Source organism: Haemaphysalis longicornis, unplaced genomic scaffold, assembly GCF_048455015.1.
Source record: "Haemaphysalis longicornis isolate Haplotype H1 unplaced genomic scaffold, Haemaphysalis longicornis Haplotype H1 scaffold_9, whole genome shotgun sequence".
In the NCBI taxonomy this organism is placed as follows: Eukaryota; Metazoa; Arthropoda; class Arachnida; order Ixodida; family Ixodidae; genus Haemaphysalis; species Haemaphysalis longicornis.
This window is the reverse complement of record NW_027526460.1, coordinates 90,579,137-90,597,104: the sequence shown is the minus strand read 5'-3', so window position 1 is coordinate 90,597,104 and position 17,968 is coordinate 90,579,137. Positions and strand designations below refer to the sequence as shown.

Genomic DNA, 17,968 nt, shown 5'->3' with positions numbered 1-17,968 from the left:
GTCGCCGTTCTTGCTTTGCTGGGAAGCACGCCCAACTTTCGGCATGCTTTTAGCGTCTTAGCGCCCTCTTAGTGCGCTTTCCCGCGTTGCGGGAAAGCGCACTTCTCTCAAAGCGCCGCATCCAGTAGTTTCTGCGCACGACAAATGAGATCTTCCTCTTGTCAGGTACGGGGTCCCAGTAAATGGATGTATTGTTGAAGATATTTCAGGAATGGTTTGTCTGGGGTTAGAGGGTTTAGCGCCGCAAAACTACTCTTGATACGAATACACTGTAGAGATGGGTTCCGGATAACCACCTAAGGCTCGTTACTGTGCACTGATACCGTGCAGCAAACGCGCGTTCTTCCCTTTCGCCTCTATAGAAAAGCAGCACCTGTTACTGGGATCGATAATTGCTTCCCCGGCTCAGTATATCCAAACACCCTAACCACTGAGCCACCGTGGCGGGCCAGGTCAAATCCTGGCGGGTTTTTTGGGACTTACCGCACCCTAAAAGTACAGAGGGTCAGGGAGCAAAGCTTAATTTTCTGCGTGTGCTCTCTAGAGCAGAAGGCTATACGACCTGATATGCCATGCGGTCCGCTTTTTCAACAACGGAGCTGTTGTTACTGGCCGTAAGTCCGGCGTTGCTGAACAAAATACCAAGGAATTCCGAGCGCGCATGGGCTCGCACCTCACGGTGACCGCCGAGTGTCCCCTTCACGCGCAGTCGATTTAGCAAAAATAAAAAAAAAAACTGCCAAAAACCCCGCACAGCAAGAAAATGCCGAACGCTCGTGAGCATCTGCATTGTGGTGACCACCGAGTCCCCAGATCGTGCAGCGGCTTTAGCAAAAAACAAACAAACAAAAGAGTACAGCGCTGTCGTCAACCATTATCGCGCATATAAGAAAAACTGCAGCGCTTGCGCTAGAGCTCCAATGCTAAAGATGAAAGGACACCCCGCTTGAGAGTGGTCACCGCGACCGCCACATTCTCTGGAAGCCATTATGGATAATTGGAGACATGGCTACGAGTGTGCGAATCCTTCTCGCGACGACTTGCAGATCCCGCCACCACTGCCTCGAGTAGATGACGAAGAGCTGGTGGTGGAAGGATACAATGCTGAGGATAACTTTGCATCCACCACTCGCCCCGAAGAAGACGACGACCACTTTGATGCATATAACGACGATTACTGGCATCGCAATTATGCAAGTAAGCAATGATATTTAAACTTAACGGTATCCGGCAATGCCCACCTAAACAGCTTCGCCAATCAAGTCTTCCCTAAATTTTTTTGATAGGAGTGTCATATGCTAAGTCTAGCTCGAAGACGCTCGCAGATTGCTCGATGCGACTTTGAATGTGATCAACAAACTCATGGAAATCGACAACAAATTCCGTAAATAGGAAAGGAAATCAGAATACATTCAGTCCACAATGCAAGTGCTTGTTTATATGCAAGGCATTGTTTGCATTATTAAGCACATCGAAAACATGTTGAGCATATTGGGTATTTTTCAGTTCGTGGGATTTGGCTATAGGCAGTGTGTGTGAGGATGGTAAAGAAAAGAGTGCCGAAGTTTTGGACCCCAAGAACAGAGAAGTTGTTCCACAATTGCGTAGCGTGGAATTGGTGATCACGGCTTCATTACTCACGTAGGCCAATTGCGATGAAGTGCAGGTCATACCAGAAAGGAGAATACGTAGCAGGTGGCACCAAAGGGCACGGTCGCTACCTCCCAATAACTAGCGAGGTAGGCAGTGCAAGCAATGGTACATCTATTATAATGTAGCAGACTAGAGGGGGACCAGTCCAGGACTCGGCCGGACCATAAGACGATTGTGCCGAGTGCGTGGCCAGCTGGCTGGGAGACTGCTTGAACCATCTCGACGATGCGCGATATTCATATATGAAAAAGGCCAACACACGTCGATACCAATGTCACGGTAGCGAAACCCAGTCGCTGTGACCAAAATTTCTCGCAGGCAAAATGCACAGATACCAATGTGCAGCGTAATACCAGTGCATATTAAATCAATCCTGGTGGCCGAAAATATACGTAGCCCTCCTTTACCGCGCATTTTATTAAACCAAACCGATCCAGTTCTCAAACGTTTGCAACAATACATGCATTTAACTGGGACCGCGGACCTCAAAAGAGGAAGCTCTCAGTAGTCGTACGCAGAAAATACTCGAGTCCGCGCAGTGAGAGAAGTGCGCTTTCCCGCAACGCGGTCACGGTATGCAAAGACGGTACAAGCATGCCGAGAGTTAGGCGTGCTTCCCAGCCATGCAAGAATGGCGCGCTCCCTCGCTAGCAAACGACACGAAGCTCCGCCTCCAAGCCCCTATGCGCCTGCGCCGCTTAGCTTCAATGCGCGTCCGCGGCTTGTGCGCTGGCGCTCCGCGGAGCGAGGCCACGCTGCGCCGTGTTCGCACCTAAAGTGGACTGCCTTGTACATACCATACAGTGTATTCAATGGTTCTACTAGCGATTTATTTTCATTTATTATAGGTTTGCCATGTATGCGTGATAGATTTTTTTTGTTTGTCACTGAACTTATTGCTGCACTGCTGTTCTGTATAACTTTCATTTACGGTCATATTGTTAGATCAACCCTCTGCAGTCTTTGGCTATGCGAATTCTTTCTGCATACTCTACTCTTGTAGCATGACTTACGCACATGATAAACATCCTTCTGATTCGTGATTTCTGATTTCAGTTTACTGTCTAGAATAAGGGTAGGCATGTTCGTTCGTTGTCAAGAATCGGGGCACCCACTTCTAAAGCATAGTCAGTACCCGTACCACATACAACGAAATTTTCGATGTCATCAGCGGTCCTAAGTCCTGTCTATTACAACAAGGCAAAAAAAAAGTTAAATTCAATACGGATAATGGCATTGTCAAGGAGCGTGCTCAGCCGGCAGAGTGAAAGTTTCTGCCCCCGGGGATGCGTCCTTCGACGGCACCTGCCTAAAAGCAAGTAAGCATGCCGACGAACGAACGAACGAACGAACAAACGAACCACCGAAAAGAAGCCTGGCTCTCGCTTCAAAGGAGGCTCTCGCTTCAAAGACACGTGTATAAGGTTGCTTCTACTGCAAGGCGTCTTTTGGAGGACGCATAAAAAGATGCACACAATTATGGTCACAAACGGCTTTGCTGTTACACAACTTCTTTTCTTAAAACCGAAGCAGCAAACTCGGTCGTGCTCAGGTTTTAGTATAGAATACCATTCTATTTCGCTGTGTTATCGGGTGGTCAACACCCTATTTCCAGCGACGTCTCACCTGGAGGAACGCGCGCGTGCTTCCGCTCCGGATGGCGATGTAAGTGAAACCACGGGTTCTCAGAAGTTCGTCGACGGTGTCGTAGTCGGGCCCGGCGTCTTGCCACAAGATGCTCTCGCACAAGTTGCTAACAACGATGGCAAGGACGATGAAGGTGAAGAAGTACCAGAATCCGGCCAGCGTTCGTGTCGCGGGGGCCCTGCGAAGAGAAAAGTGAGGGAAACAGGTGACATTTGGTGCTCGAAATAACTACCGCAGCCAGAGCATCGCGATGCCAGAAACGAACGTTTGAACGAAAGTTTGTTCCCATCAGATGCAGCTAGGTCCGCAGGCTCACTTCCGAGAGCACTCACACACCACCCATTCACCACTCACTCGTGAGTGGTGAGTGCGCCTCGCTATCGTTTAGTGCTGGCGAGTACGAGTGAATGTGCGAGTGAGTGTGAGCGCCACTCGCAGTGAGCCCCGGTCACCACTCACACGTGTGAAGGCCACTAACCACTCTCCACTCATGAGTGAGTGTGAGTGTACTGAGCGATCGTCGCTCACGAGTGTGAGCGTCACTTACCACTCGTGAGTGGTACCGGCTGACGCTAATCACGGGTCATCGGTATCACTGACGCCCACATTATATACTTTAGTAAAAAAAGAACGTTACTACTCAGGAAAATATTTAATATAATGTTCGTGCAAATCTGGGAGAAAAGTAAAAAAAAAACTTTCAGGGTAGCTTGCACTCACGCTGAAGACTCGAATGGAGAAGCTGTTGTAGGCGATCATTGACGGACACACGAAGTTGTAGTACCGTTACGGTGTCGTGGTTGACGTCGGCGGCATGCCATTTCAATTGATTTATGTTGAACAAGGCCATAGTGAGCTCGTCGTTTTGGTTGACGTTTTCGTACGCCACTCTGTAAGTGCGACTTATCGTTCCTAGCGGATGCTTTGCACTCCGAGCCTCTCGAAGCACAGCCTGTTCCTCGGGAGGGCGAACTATCCGCGGCCGGGCCATGTGGAATCAATGATTACCTACAACAACTTCGACATTACAGAGCCCGTGCGCACGACGACATGCGGATGAACGAACAGAAGGCGTACGCTATGACGTGTTTTTGCTCGTTCCGGGCAGATGTTTCCGGGATACGGTGAACGCTGGATGTTTTTGTAACCAATGTTGGCCAATCTCGTTAAGTGAGTATGTTTGGCTTGACGAACGTGCGGTCGGCGCACGCGGCGAACGCTTGAGTTTTTTTTTTTTTTTTGTGGGGCCAATTTTGGCCAATCTCTCTATGTAGGTATCCTTAGCTTGACGAACGTGCGCTCGAGGCACGGGTGCAGGAGTGCTCGACGTATTCTTGGTATTTTTAACTGCGGAAACCATACACATACTATTTGCTAAACAGCTTCACTAATAAAATTGAGAGGATCGGACAACGATTCTCAAATAATATTTAGGAAAGAAATGGTTTATAAAATATGGGCAATAATATGTGTTCCTACAATAACCACATAAGCACACATACACACTCTTAAAAATTCCTCTCCATAAAGTAAATCAATTAGACGGGATCGACGACCCGTCGCTAATACATAATTTCAGGAGAAATATTGTCTGAGAAATTGAGTCCATCCGTGATTATGCGTAATAAAAGCAATAATAGGAACATCAACACACCTGTGGTTGATTTCAACTGTTTACTTTGTTTTTTTTTTAGCCACGCCAGAATCTTTCTTTGTACCAAAATCGTCCGGCTTTGAAACGTCCGGGTGCCTAATTCTCTATGGCGTCATATGTCCGCGCACCGAAAGTAAGTGTAAAAATAACCCAATGTAAACGTGTTAGTCTATTGCTTACGTACCGTAGAGTTTGTATTGTGCTATTATTGATTGTTTTTCGTTATCCAGCGATTTGTTATCGCAATTCTATTGATGAAATCGGTGGCAGTGAAGCCATTTTTTACAGCAAAGCTGTATATCGCTCATTTGCATGCATTTCTCCTTGTCGTGGTCCATCAGCGAGATTGTGTAACAGAACACGCGTTGCGGCAAACCGAAATTTCGCCGAATCTGGACACGTGGGCGTTCTCGTTTTCTGCCGCCATCAGAAAACGGACGCAGTTACCAGGATCAAATCGGCGTGCTTAGCATAAGCAGCAAAACGCTTTAGCCACTCAGTTACTGCTGCGGGTTAACCACTAAGCCTAATAAACATGGTTCAATTGCAACTATTCGTCTGCTACGGAAGCCGTTTTCAGCGGCATAGAGCAATGCCTTTTCATTTTAAAGACGCTCGTTTTTCTTCGTGTACTTAAACGCAGAAATATTGGTCTGTCTGTATGTCTGTGCGAGTCTCGATTCAGCCACACGGCCAAAGTGAAACAGGGCCTGCGCGATAGTCTTATATATACCCACAGCGAAATCTAAACGTGCAATCAGGTGGCAATGTTCATACTTGGCAACATTGTTGAACACACCCGCCGCGGTGGCTCAGTGGCTAAGGCGTTGCGCTGCTGAGCACGAGGTCGCGGGTTCGATTCCCGGCAGCGGCGGCCGCTTTTCTGATGGAGGCGAAAAGCAAAAACGCCCGTGTGTACGAGATTTCGGCGCACGTTAAAGATCCCCAGGTGGTCAAAATTAATCCGGAGCCCTCCACTACGGCGCGCCTCATCGCCTGCGTTGCGTCGGCGCGTTAAACCCTACAATCAATCAATCAATCAATCAATCAATCAATCAACATTGTTGAACACGAACAAGACATATCAAATGAAATACTACTTCAACCGCAGAAAACTGTCGCCTGCTGTTGCCCGCCCTACTATAGTTCCTGGCGGTGTTTAAGAAATCAAGCGCCAAACAGTAACGAAAGGTACCACTAAATAAGTTCCGCGTTCCGTTTGGAACGCTGTTGGAGTAGGGTAACGTAGTTCTATAAAAGTTGCAGTCGGGTGCCTCGATTCACGCGCGTCTCCGCCGTACGGCAGCGCTGGCATCGAGGAACCCGACTTGGAGCAGTGGAATGCGGTAAATTTAAATGAACTTGAGCAAACCTCTAGCGTGTTATCTTTGGAGGAACGAGTCTGGAGAGTAACATCATGAGAGGTGAGCGGGAAACAGAAGGGACGCATTTACTTGGCCTGGGCACGAGCCGACTATCGTCTTTCGTCGACATTTGCAAGAAAAGGAGCAGATACGCGGCAATTTTTTTTTTCGTTCCGTCGTTCTCGATGACTGCATTCGAGGCTTTCATAAATCTGGGCCAAAAGCGGTCCGTCCGTTTGTTCTCCGTCCTGACGAAAAGATGCTTGCCGTGGTCAATAATTTTAATTACTTAGAAGGCCTGCAATGCTTTTAAAACACAAGCGCTCGCGAAATGCGTGCGACAACGCCGGCGACACAACTACGTGTTGAAGTTTTGTTTCTTGCCAACGCCGGTGCTGGTGCGCCGCGCGCCGCGCAAACACCCCTAGTCACGTCTGTCTAGACAGCCAGTTGCCTTCGATCGCCAACGATGCTTCAGCGGCGGTGCCTCTGGGACGCTAGGAGTATCCTAGTTCCCGAGCATGAATTTGGGGCTGTTTTTTTTCGTAGCTTCCTGCCTTGAAACGTCGTTTGAATGTTTGGACATACGTTCATCGATAAGTGTGCGAGTTGTGCGCATTTGTGTAGCAGTGACAGAGACATGGTTAAGGCCTTTCCCTGTGAAGTGAACCAGGACTTATATCCGTCGGTGGCAGAGCGAAGTTACCGTCGGTATTCCCTGACCTTCGAACTGCGGTAAAAGAACTTTCCTGCAGCTTGACTACTTCCAATGGGGAAAACTGGTAGCTTTAACATTTCCAAATCAACAGTTGCAGTGAAAGTTGGCAACAACAAAACTTTTCCACGTCGGTGGTTATAGCGCACGTAAGGTCAGTCTTTGTGTCAGTCACAGTGGTGACGGAGGAGACTGCAGCTGACCGGCAACATGGCGAACACGTTCCGGGGCTTCTGCTTTGAATGATGGCCACGATGATGCAAGTAGTTTTCTGCGGAAGTTTTGTGCCGCCGTCTGGCTGGAAGGATGGATCAGCGTGGAACCAAGATTGCCGGTAAGCTCGCTATTTTAACCGCCATTTTCCCTTGAAAGGTAAGAGTTTAAAATACGCTAATGAGAAACTACTATACTCGGTTACAACTCAAGAACGGCACCACCTCATGTAGTGTATCACTCCGCCAAAACGCCGGACCCGTGACGTCAGTGCGCGCGCGTTTTGAAGGGGGTTTGCTATGAATGCGTGATATCGCCTGCCTTGTCTCACGCAGTTTGTTTGTCGTCACTGGAGTCGTTTATAAGCATATTAAGTCCACAAAATCACGGGAACGGCTCACGCCATGTTCAAAATATTCCCAGTAACGCCCTACTTGCGCCGCGCGGAGAAACATCCGGATACAGTGATAAGGCACAGCGGCAACTTCTGGTGCCGTTATTAAGTTGTCACCGAGTATAATAGCCACAATAGTTGTGGCAAATGGGTTATGTAAATAGCAAAATTGTCCTCGATGAACCTTGTGCGTGTTATTACACTTCGCGTTTCGCGAGTGCGTTGGTAAATTACCCTAAATATATCAGCAAATAGCAGACTCAGCACTTTGCAAGTTTTTGTAACGGCAGCAGAGCCCTTTGTATTTTTTTGTGAGTCCAAAAAACGTTACTATGATCGAAAAGGAATCTCACAGACTCTCGCTGAAACGTCTACATACAAATATAGATGTATTTCGTGTACTGCTAGCGATAACGCGGGTGACGCCGTTACATGGCGAAGTTTGGCTGTGAGTACAACGCCAGTGCGCCAGAATAGGTGCTTCGTGAACGGCGCGCACACGCTTCGTCACTGATGTCCAGACGCCCTATCGCTTTGCGTGCCTTCGTTTAGACACTGCTCCTTCCTTAACAGCCTCACTTTGCGAACGCGAGCGCTCCTGGACGACGGATTTTAAAGGGAGATTGAAGTTATTTGTAAACATCGTGTGATTGCTTGCGCAATATGAATGCTGGAGTCCCTAGACCATGTTTCGACCACCCTCTCTGCGTTTATGCGGCTTTATTTACTAGAAAAAAATGTGGTTGTTCCCTATTCCATAGAAACTGTTAAAACATAAAAGTAAATGTGCCTTCACAGGAGCAGCTGAATGTTTTTTTGTGCACCGATATGAACTTGCACGTCGCTATTTATATTTCGTCAGCATGGCACCGTTATACGCGTCAACGTTAGGCACTGGATTGCACGCGTTCGAGCATTCCGTAAATCCGACTGAAACCACAGGTGCTCGCAAGCCATCCCTGCGAACGAAACCAAACGGGTTGTCAACGAGTCGTTTGGTGAACACACGGTCCGCTGCAGCCAAAAGAGCAGCGCACCGTGTCACGAGCACGACACCCACAAGTCGGCTTCTCCGCAGCTTACGCTGCCCGTTCCCCGTACACGTAGGCGCTGGCATCGAGGCGCCAACTGTCGGTGCTCGTTAGCGTCTTAATGCACTACTTGCTTCGCCTCTCCTAGCGTTCCTGTATATCGCGTAGCGCAAGAGTTGCGCGTCTGATTGCCACATGCCGCGGGTTCCAGTTCGACAGAAAGCCCGCTTTCAGTGCGGCGCACAGTCAGTTCTACTTAACTGGGCATCGGCGGTTATGGGAGAGGCGGCTGCTTATCTGATAAGCGGTCCAATATCGTGCGCCAGTGTTTGTCCGGCCGCTCCTCGCCACTCCTCCTCGCCGCTGCCACTGGAGCGGCGGCCCGGCGGCAGCTTGCTCACGCGAGAAGGGTGATTTTCCCGCACGACCTGGAACTCAAGAAGGCGGATGGACGCGCAACTCTGCTCTCCTAGGGGAGCTATATACACGAGCTCTAGCCTCTCCTAGACGGCAGCACCATCTGAAAAGAAGGCTATAACACGCGTTTGTCGTAATATTAACGCGTCTGTTCATAGCGCAGTAAGGAGCGCGTTTCGTACTGTGAAGACTGCGGCGCTTCCATCAACAGTCATCCACACCCTCTAGTGCTGTTCAAGCACGACAACAGCACCAAACAAGATTTTCAAGACGATTCGGGAGTAACAACAGCAAAACCCGCTTTCCGCCTACTGGCACCCACCCCACCGACAACAAGAGACGGTCTATGCCCTCCCGAGTTAAAAATGTTGTAGCGTAAGCTACACTGGCCGAGGTTGAGCAGTTTCGCGTAGACCTTCAAGGGCCGTGCTGCGCAAGCGCGAGAAGCATTGGATTCGAATGAAATGGATTTGGATTTGGATTAAATTGGACTCGATTAGATTATAATAAATTGGATTGAATTGGATTTGAGTATGGGTGTGTAGAGAATTGGGTCCGCACATTCACCGGTCTGCGAAGTCCAGAGGAGTGACGTCATAGCCACCGCAGACGCACTGGCTTAGGCACGTGCCCAGCTGTGCGCCTCCGTTGCGCAGTAGCCAAGTCTGACGGTGCGCCGGAGCCGCTTGATAGCCGTTTCGCGTGGCTCCTGGAGAGCCATGCTGCGCATGCGCGAGGAGCAGTGACTGGACTAGACTGGACCGGACTGGATTGGATTGGACTCGACTGGACTGGACTGGACTGAATTGGATTGGATGGGATTGGAACTCGTTTTAGCAGTAGTAAGCATGATAATCAGCTAATCCTAGGCTACCAGGAAACCTAAGAATAACCAGCTGAACCTTAGCTCACGCTACATATATCCTGGCATAGCCGAGCTAAGCCACTGCTAATTTCTCACCTGGAGGTTTCAGCGCAAAAGAACCACATCCTAAATCAGGAAGCTCGAGAAACTCTGAAGCAGGAAGTTGCCTGATAAATCAACCCCGCCAAGAAAAAAAAACATCTTGACAAACCCCTTTTTTGGGAATGAAGACGTTCTTTATCGTTAACCTTTGTCTCAGCAACGGTGATTGGTATAATCAGGGTAACATCCTTCTCTTTCAAGCTTCTGATACCCGAACAAAGGGATTGACTAACAGCCATCATAGATTCCGTCAGAAGTTGAAGAGCAGTCAATGGCTTCTAGGTAACAGACAGGGAGAGAGAGACACATTAAAAGGCATTGAGCGAGCGAGGCAGTTCTGTTAATTTAGACTATGTTTACTGTGCATTCGCCGGCATTATGCACATCCGTTGTCACAGGTGAAGGTGCACCTTAGTTACCGCCATGTACGGCAGGCACAAAGAAGTTTACGTATCCAAGGACCGGGTAATGTGGCGTTGTTCGGATTCGGAACTAGAGTTTTGGAAATTTCATTTCTTACTGAGCTGAGTAAAGACGGACGTTAAGGGTGTAGCGGCAGCCTCTCCGCACCCCAGCGCAAGCGGCGCCGGCGAGACGGGCCTTTTCCTTTCTCTCCGGCTTAGCGACAGTGCGCCTTTGTGGAAGACACGTACTGGCGACGTCGCCGCCGGCTTCGTGCAGGGGTCATTCCCCCGCCCTCTTTAACGGTCGTCGTTGGGGGGGCCTTTCTCCTCTCTCTTTTGAAGGAAGCGGGGGTTCCCCTTCTTTCCGTCGTCGGGGGACGCTCTCGGCGTTCGCATCTTTGAAAATAAACAGTGTTGCCTTGAAACTGCAAACCAGCTCCATGTCTGCTTTCTGGACTCCTTCAGCAGCCGACATTCCGGGCTGCTACGAAAAGGGGAATCTGGAAGTTGCAGGGTCGCAACACTCTGATTTCGCAAAAGGATTACGGTTGTTCAGGAGAGTGAAGGTCAGCTTCAGTGGACCCCCATTGCATAGTTCATCAGTGAGCACCATGTGTTCTTTTGTATGAACGCTGATATTCTCGGTTATGTAGCTGTGTTTCCCAGAACTCGGCGCAAGATTTCATCTGCGATCAACAACGTTGGCATGTACGCATCGTGCCACTAGTTCGTCAATTTTTTTAGCTATATGCACAGCTTGCTCGTACGCACCGCAGTGGTAGTTTGTTTTTCAAGGAAACCATGTTCTAAAACTAAATTATTTATAAAATCGAAGCCAGAAATCTACCAAAACATCCAGAATCTCAAGGAGACGCCAAGAAACGTGCCGAGGCTTGTCAAGGAAAGACATTAGTATAAAAATTTCCCAACACGATGGCTGTTTGCGTTTGCGTGCGTGCGTGCGTGCATGCGTGCGTGCGTGCGTGCGTGCGTGCGTGCGTGCGTGCGTGCACGTACTATTACGAGCAATATAAAAGGGAACACAGGAACGCGCCGAAAACACCCTCAGACCCAGCTGTAAGTGATACGCAGCGGCTGCCGTAGGAAACAAAGTGGTAAGGGGGATACTGTTCTTCTAACAACTGTTCCTATTCCGGCCGTTCGTCTTATCAGCTGTCGGACGATACCATATTATCGGCGAAATGACGTAAGCTGCTGCTTTGTAGAAATGCCAACGTGTGGGAGTGCCAACAGTTAGTGGAAGAGCGCCCTCCTTTCCCCCTATGGTTTTCACAGCGCCATCCGCGTATCGCTCCGAGTCTGTTTCGAGGCTGTTTGCCACGCGTTCCTGTGTTCCCTTTCATATTGCTCATAATAGTACATGTGTTTGTGTTTGTTTTCGAATACGCGTTTGGGTGTGTGTTTGTGCGGGCGTGCGCAAACTTGCGTGTTAATCGCATCCCGCTCTAGAGCGTCTTCAGATCAGATTTGTCTCGTCAACTTCTCTCCACTTTAAAAACCTCGTCTCCACATCAAAGAGCCGAGATCGCGATATTACTATGCAAATAAATACACAGCTAAGGCTTCGATACCTGAATAATAACATGTTACCCAGCGACTGAAATCATCCGAAAACAATACTTGAACCAGGGGAAAAACTGGGCGGCTAGACTTTGGAAAAACGCGTGCCCGTACGGGGACAAGAATACGAAACGCGGATCAAAGCGCTCATAGGGTTCGGGAGGTAACAAAAGTACGAATAATGTATACGTTAGTCGTTAATGTCTTGTGCGTTGATGACTCTCGTAAACAGTTCCCGGCATCAGGATCTTTCCCTTAATTGAGGGGTGAAATCCAAGGTTCAGTAAAAATCAAATTTTTTTTCTCGGCTGTGATCATCGCATCTTTTAATGGAAACGCGCACTAGACGGGTTTGACCAGGTTTAGACAGATGGAGAGTGGCGATAGTGTTTGGATCAAGTTGTCTAGCTCCTGTTTCTTGCATTTTCTCTCATACAGCTTGAACCCTGTGTCAAGCACGTGTGTTCCTCATGATGCGGTTGAAAAATCTACGCTTGGAGTAGTCGTTTAAGAAACCGAACACGTAGTTTCTTGCTACGCAAGTGGAGGGTTGATTTACTCAATTACGTTCATGGCCTTGCTTTGCGCTGTTTTCTTTCGCTCACTTCGCCTTTTAATTTGATTGATTGATTGATTGATTGATTGATTGATTGATTGATTGATTGATTGATTGGTTGATTGATTGATTGATTGATTGATTGATTGATTGATTGATTGATTGATTGATTGATTGATTGATTGATTGTAGGGTTTAACGCGCCGACGCAACGCAGGCGATGAGGCGTGCCGTAGTGGAGGGCTCCGGATTAATTTTGACCACCTGGGATCTTTAACGTGCGCCGAAATCTTGTACACACGGACGTTTTTGCTTTTTGCCTCCATCATAAAAGCGGCCGCCGCGGCCGGGAATTGAACCCGCGTCCTCGTGCTCAGCAGCACAACGCCTTAGCCACTGAGCCACCGCGGCGGGTATCTAATTGGAACCAACCAATCTCACAAATGATATTTGTTTTTCTTGAAGAAATCGAACAGCTATTTAATGAAGGGGAAGACCCACAAAGTGGAGCCCGAACAGCAAACTAACCACAATACAACACCGTCTCGCTCCTGTACGTCACGTTTCACGTATCTCGCGAGACCTGCGTCATCTAAACATGAGCCGTCGACGCTAAGTGACGTCATTACTCACAAATTGAACCCTCTTTGTTGCCCACACTATCTTGCAGATCTGGTGTCATGAGGTGTCGTTTATTATTCCCCCTGGTAGTGTATCGAAGCTTTTGTTCATGTAAAACGTTCACTGTCCTTCTCCACATAGTTACACAATATCTGCACAGGCTACGCGTGTTTCACCAGTGTGAAATACATACGTAGGTTACGGGGCAGAAAGCAGGTTATGTAACAGCATCGTGTGCTACTGCGCTTTGGCGGTAGTGAAGATTGTTGTGCCGATATTGCTTGCTAGCAGAGGTTCCATAGTAATGTGACTACACTATCGTTTATGACCTACTAGAGCCTGCTGTACAGCAAATGGGACATCAGTGGAGGGCTTCATGGTACAGCTAGATCCTGCTGGTTTCAAATACTAAAAGTATATACTAAAAAAACACTTGTTCAGGCGTTTGGCCTGATGTAACTAAAACCATCCGTTCAGTGTTGCTGTGAGATACACCGCTCCCCAATGGATCAAAAGGAAAACACCTACTTTCAGTGGCCTCAAAGACAATGTATAATGGCCTTAATTTTTCGTAATAGGCGCCTCAACACCGCTCACCTCAAGCTGATTTTGGTCTACGGCGCTCGTACGGTTGCGAAATGAAACAAAGACGCAACAGAAATTTAGCGATTACTTGTGGTTTAATTCAGCCGTCGAGGATGGTAGCGGATAGAAGTTTGTTAAAACACAACACGAAGCGTCGACGATGTTCAAGGCCGAATTTCCCAAAGCCGATTGGCCCGTGAGCTGGACCTAGGCTGGCCGAGCCCGAGCTATGCGAGCCGAGTTGGACGAAGAGGGTATGAAAAATGTGGGGACGGAATTCAAATGGGGGAGGACGGAACTTAGCGTTTTTAATTAAAGTACAATTCGGGACAACTTACCATGCGGGGTGTGTCCGATACGGTGCAGAATAGAACGAGCAAGAGTACGGAGGTATGTATTTATATGCGTCGAACAATATGCATTTGTGTGGTGGTTAGCGATTTGTAAGGAACTGGGAGTGTAGGAAGGGTTTCTGCGGGCTTCTATGATGTTATGCAAGCATGGGACACTCATAGGAGCGCTGACACACCACCCACTCACGAAATGGTGAGTTAGCCTGACTATCCTTTAGAGCTGGTGAGTGCGAGTGTGAGTGAGAGTGAGCGCCACTCGCGGTAAGCCCCGTTCACTACTCACACGTGTGAGCGCCACTTACCAATCACCACTCATAAAAATGTTAGTGCACTCGACACTCATCGCTCTCAAGTATGAGCGCCACTCTACGCTCATTAGTGGTACCGGCTGGCACTAATCATGAGTTATCGATATCACTGCAGCTCACATTGTAAAGTTTTGCAAAAAAGAACGTTGCTGCTAAGCAAAATATTTCAAGGATGTTTAGTGCGAATCTGGGAGAAAATTTAAAACAATTCAGGGAAGCTTGCACTCACGCGCAAGACTTCGATGGCGAAGCAGATGTAGGGGATCATTGACGGACGCAAAGTCGAGTTTTAGTACCGTTGTGATGTCCTGGGGCGGTATTCTCGAGTTTTGTCCCTTTTGCGTCCCTTTCAAAAGTGTCCCTTTTGGCGAGCCCTGATTGGCTAAAAGCAAACAACCGGAAGTGACGTAACGCAAGCGCAACAAACCTACTGCCAACGCCCACTGCTTAACCGGAAGTACGTCACGATGAAAGGGACTCAAAAGGGACGCTTTCAAAAGGGACACTTCCGAGAATACCGCCCCTGGTTAACGTCGGCGGCATGTCATTTCGATTAACTTATGTTGAGCAAGGCCAGAGTGAGCTCGTCGTTTTGGGTGACGTTGTCGAACCGCGGCCTGCTCCTCGGCCGGACGAACTATCCGCGGCCGGGCCATTGGGAGTCAGTGTTCATCAACAGCAGCTTCGTCATTACCGAGCGCATGCGCAAGGCGACATGAGCACGAACTAACGAGGGGCGTACGCTATGACGTGTTTTCTCGTTCCGAGCACCTGTAGGCCCGATACATCGAACGCTGGAGTTTGCTTGTACCAAAAGTTGGCTTCCCTGCCGAGGTCTCTCCCAATGCTTGAACTCGCGCTCGATTCACCCGGCAAACGCTGGAGGTATTTTTTTTTCTTTTGCCAATATTGGCCAATCTCCCTAAATAGGCATCCGTAGCTTTACGAACGTGCGCTCGAGGCACGCGTGCACGAGTGCTCGGCATTTTCTTGGTATATTTAACTGCTGACACCACACACAAACGATTTGCTCAACAGCGTCGCCGTTAATAAAATAAAGAGGATCGGGGAACGATCCTCAATAAATAATTAAGACGTTGCACTTTTGTAATAAGTCGCATTACTTACTCTCTTCCTTATCTAGCACCGTCCTCTACGGAACTCAAAAAGGTGGATTGCCTCATTCGAAAAGTGTACAAGACGGCGCTCAGGATTCCGCAGAGCGCTGCCACCGCTCGTGTAGAATCGCTTGGTGTCTACAACACCGCATCTGAGCTCCTCGAAGCTCATCTTGTGAGCCAGTACGCCCGCCTTGCAACAACCTCAACAGGTCAATCTCTCCTCCGGCGACTTGCAATCAACTTACCTTTCGCTACAGAATCCTCTCTTGCCATTCCTAGCACTATCCATGACCTATTCATCGTTCGGCCCATTCCCCGTAACATGCACCCGACGCACAATCGAGCCCGCAGGGAGCAGCGTGCGCGGGCCCTTACGAAGCGACACCCAGTGCATCCGGCAACTGTTTATGTTGACGCGGCTAGCTACAGGCACCATGACGCCTACGCGGTCGCAATCATCAACGCTCCCAACAGTCACCCTCTTACCACCCTCACCCTTCGCACTTCTTCCCCCGCGACTGCGGAAGAGGCGGTTATTGCTCTTGCATTAACACTGCGGCCTTCCCCTGCGATCATAATCTCCGATTCGAAGACGGCCATTCGAAATTTCGCCCGATCCGCATTTCTGCCCTGGCACTCAAAATCCTTCTTCAAAATCCCCCTGACTCCCCTACCGAGCTGGTATGGACCTTAGCTCACACGGGCGTGGGAGGGAACGAGGCAGCACACAGAGCCGCTCGAGAGCTCACCTTCCGAGCGGGTCCTAGCCTTGAACCCTTCCACGGAGCCCTGTCAGCTCGAGATCGGCTCCTTTCCTTTCATGAGATTACGTCTCATTACCGCCTCTCCCGCCGTCTACTGCCCCCTGCACACCCGGCACTCTCTCACACCGAAGAACGCCTATGGCGCTTAGTGCAAACGTACACCCTTCCTTGCCTGTCCCGCCTGCACCGCTTGTACCCCGGTCTGTACCCTTCACCCCACTGCCCCGCTTGTGGGGTGGTCCAAACCATGGATCACCTCCTCTGGCAATGCCCCCACAACCCATTCCCCCCATATCGAGACGGTGAGCACTGGGCGAGGGCGTTGGGCAGCTCGGATTCGGCGGTGCAAGATGCCATCGTCGCCCGGGCTGCCAAAGTCACCGGGGACCTTCCTCCCTCGGTCACCACCCCTCCCCAGAATTAGCCCTTGCGGCAATAAAAGTTTTGTCTCTCTCTCTCTCTCTCTCAATAAATATTTACAGGACAAATCGTTTCGTAAAATATGGTCAATATAATGTATTCCTAAAATAACCTGATGAGAACACATTATGCACTCTTAAAAAATTGTTCTTAGAGATCCTTCATAAAAATAAATCAATTAGACGGGATCGACGACCCATCCCTAGTACATAGTTACAGGAGAAATAGTGTCCGAGAAACTCTGTTCATTTATGATTATGCGTAATAAAACCAATAATTGGAACACCAACAAACCCATGGTTTATTTGAACTGGTGTCTTTTTTTAGTCAATCATTGGCACGCCAGAGTCCTTCTTTGTACCGGAATCTCCCCGTAGTGAGATGTCTGGTTGCCTAATTGTCCATGTGCATCATGATATGTCTGCGCAACGAGAGCATACGTGTAAAAATGACCCAATAGAAGCGTGTTATTCTATTGCTCACGTACCGTAGATTTTGTATTGTACTATAATTGATTGCTTTTCTTTATTCAACGATTCGGTATCACAATTCTATTGATTTTAAAGCAAATATTTTTAAAAATTTTTAAAGCAAAGTAATTTTTTAAATTTAAAGCAAAGTAATTTTTTTAAAGAAAAGCTGTATATCGCTCATTCGTATGCATTTCTCCTTGTCGTGGTTCATCAGCGGGATTGTTTAGCAGAACACGCGTTACGGCACAGCGAAATTTCGCCCAATCTCGACAAGTGGGCGTTCTCGTTTTCTGCCGCCGTCAGAAAACAGCCGCAGCATTCAGGAACAAATCGGCGTCCTTAGCATCAGCAGCAAAACGATTTAGCCACTCAGCTAGTGCTGCGGGTTAACACATAAATCTAATAAACACGGTTCAATTACGATTATTCCGCAGTCATGGAAGCGGTCTTGCACTCCTTCTCTATCGAATTACCATGTGCGCATCAGCTTTCAAAGAGCGGTGCCTTTTTTGTTTTTTGTTCTGTCGTTCTCGATCACTGCATTCGGGGTTTTCACAAATGCGGGCCAAAAGCCGATTGTTCGTTTGCTGTTTGTCTCGACGAAAAGATGGTTGCAGTGGTCGGTAATTTTAATGACTTGCAATGCTTGCCATGCTTTTAAGACGCAAGAGCTCGCCAGCTGAGAGCGACATTGCCGGCGACACAACGACGAGTTGAAGTTGCGTTT

At 48.6% G+C, this 17,968-nt stretch overlaps 1 protein-coding gene across 1 annotated transcript in view; it reads right to left on the bottom strand.

Moving 5' to 3' along the window:
• Positions 1-17,968, bottom strand: part of LOC144153872 (glutamate receptor ionotropic, kainate 2-like) — a 234,313-nt gene that overhangs the window by 52,463 nt on the left and 163,882 nt on the right. Inside the window, exon 12 of the mRNA XM_077685610.1 lies at positions 3,280-3,478. Within this exon, the coding sequence (XP_077541736.1) occupies positions 3,280-3,478 (199 nt within the window). The remainder of the gene's footprint in view (positions 1-3,279; positions 3,479-17,968) is intronic.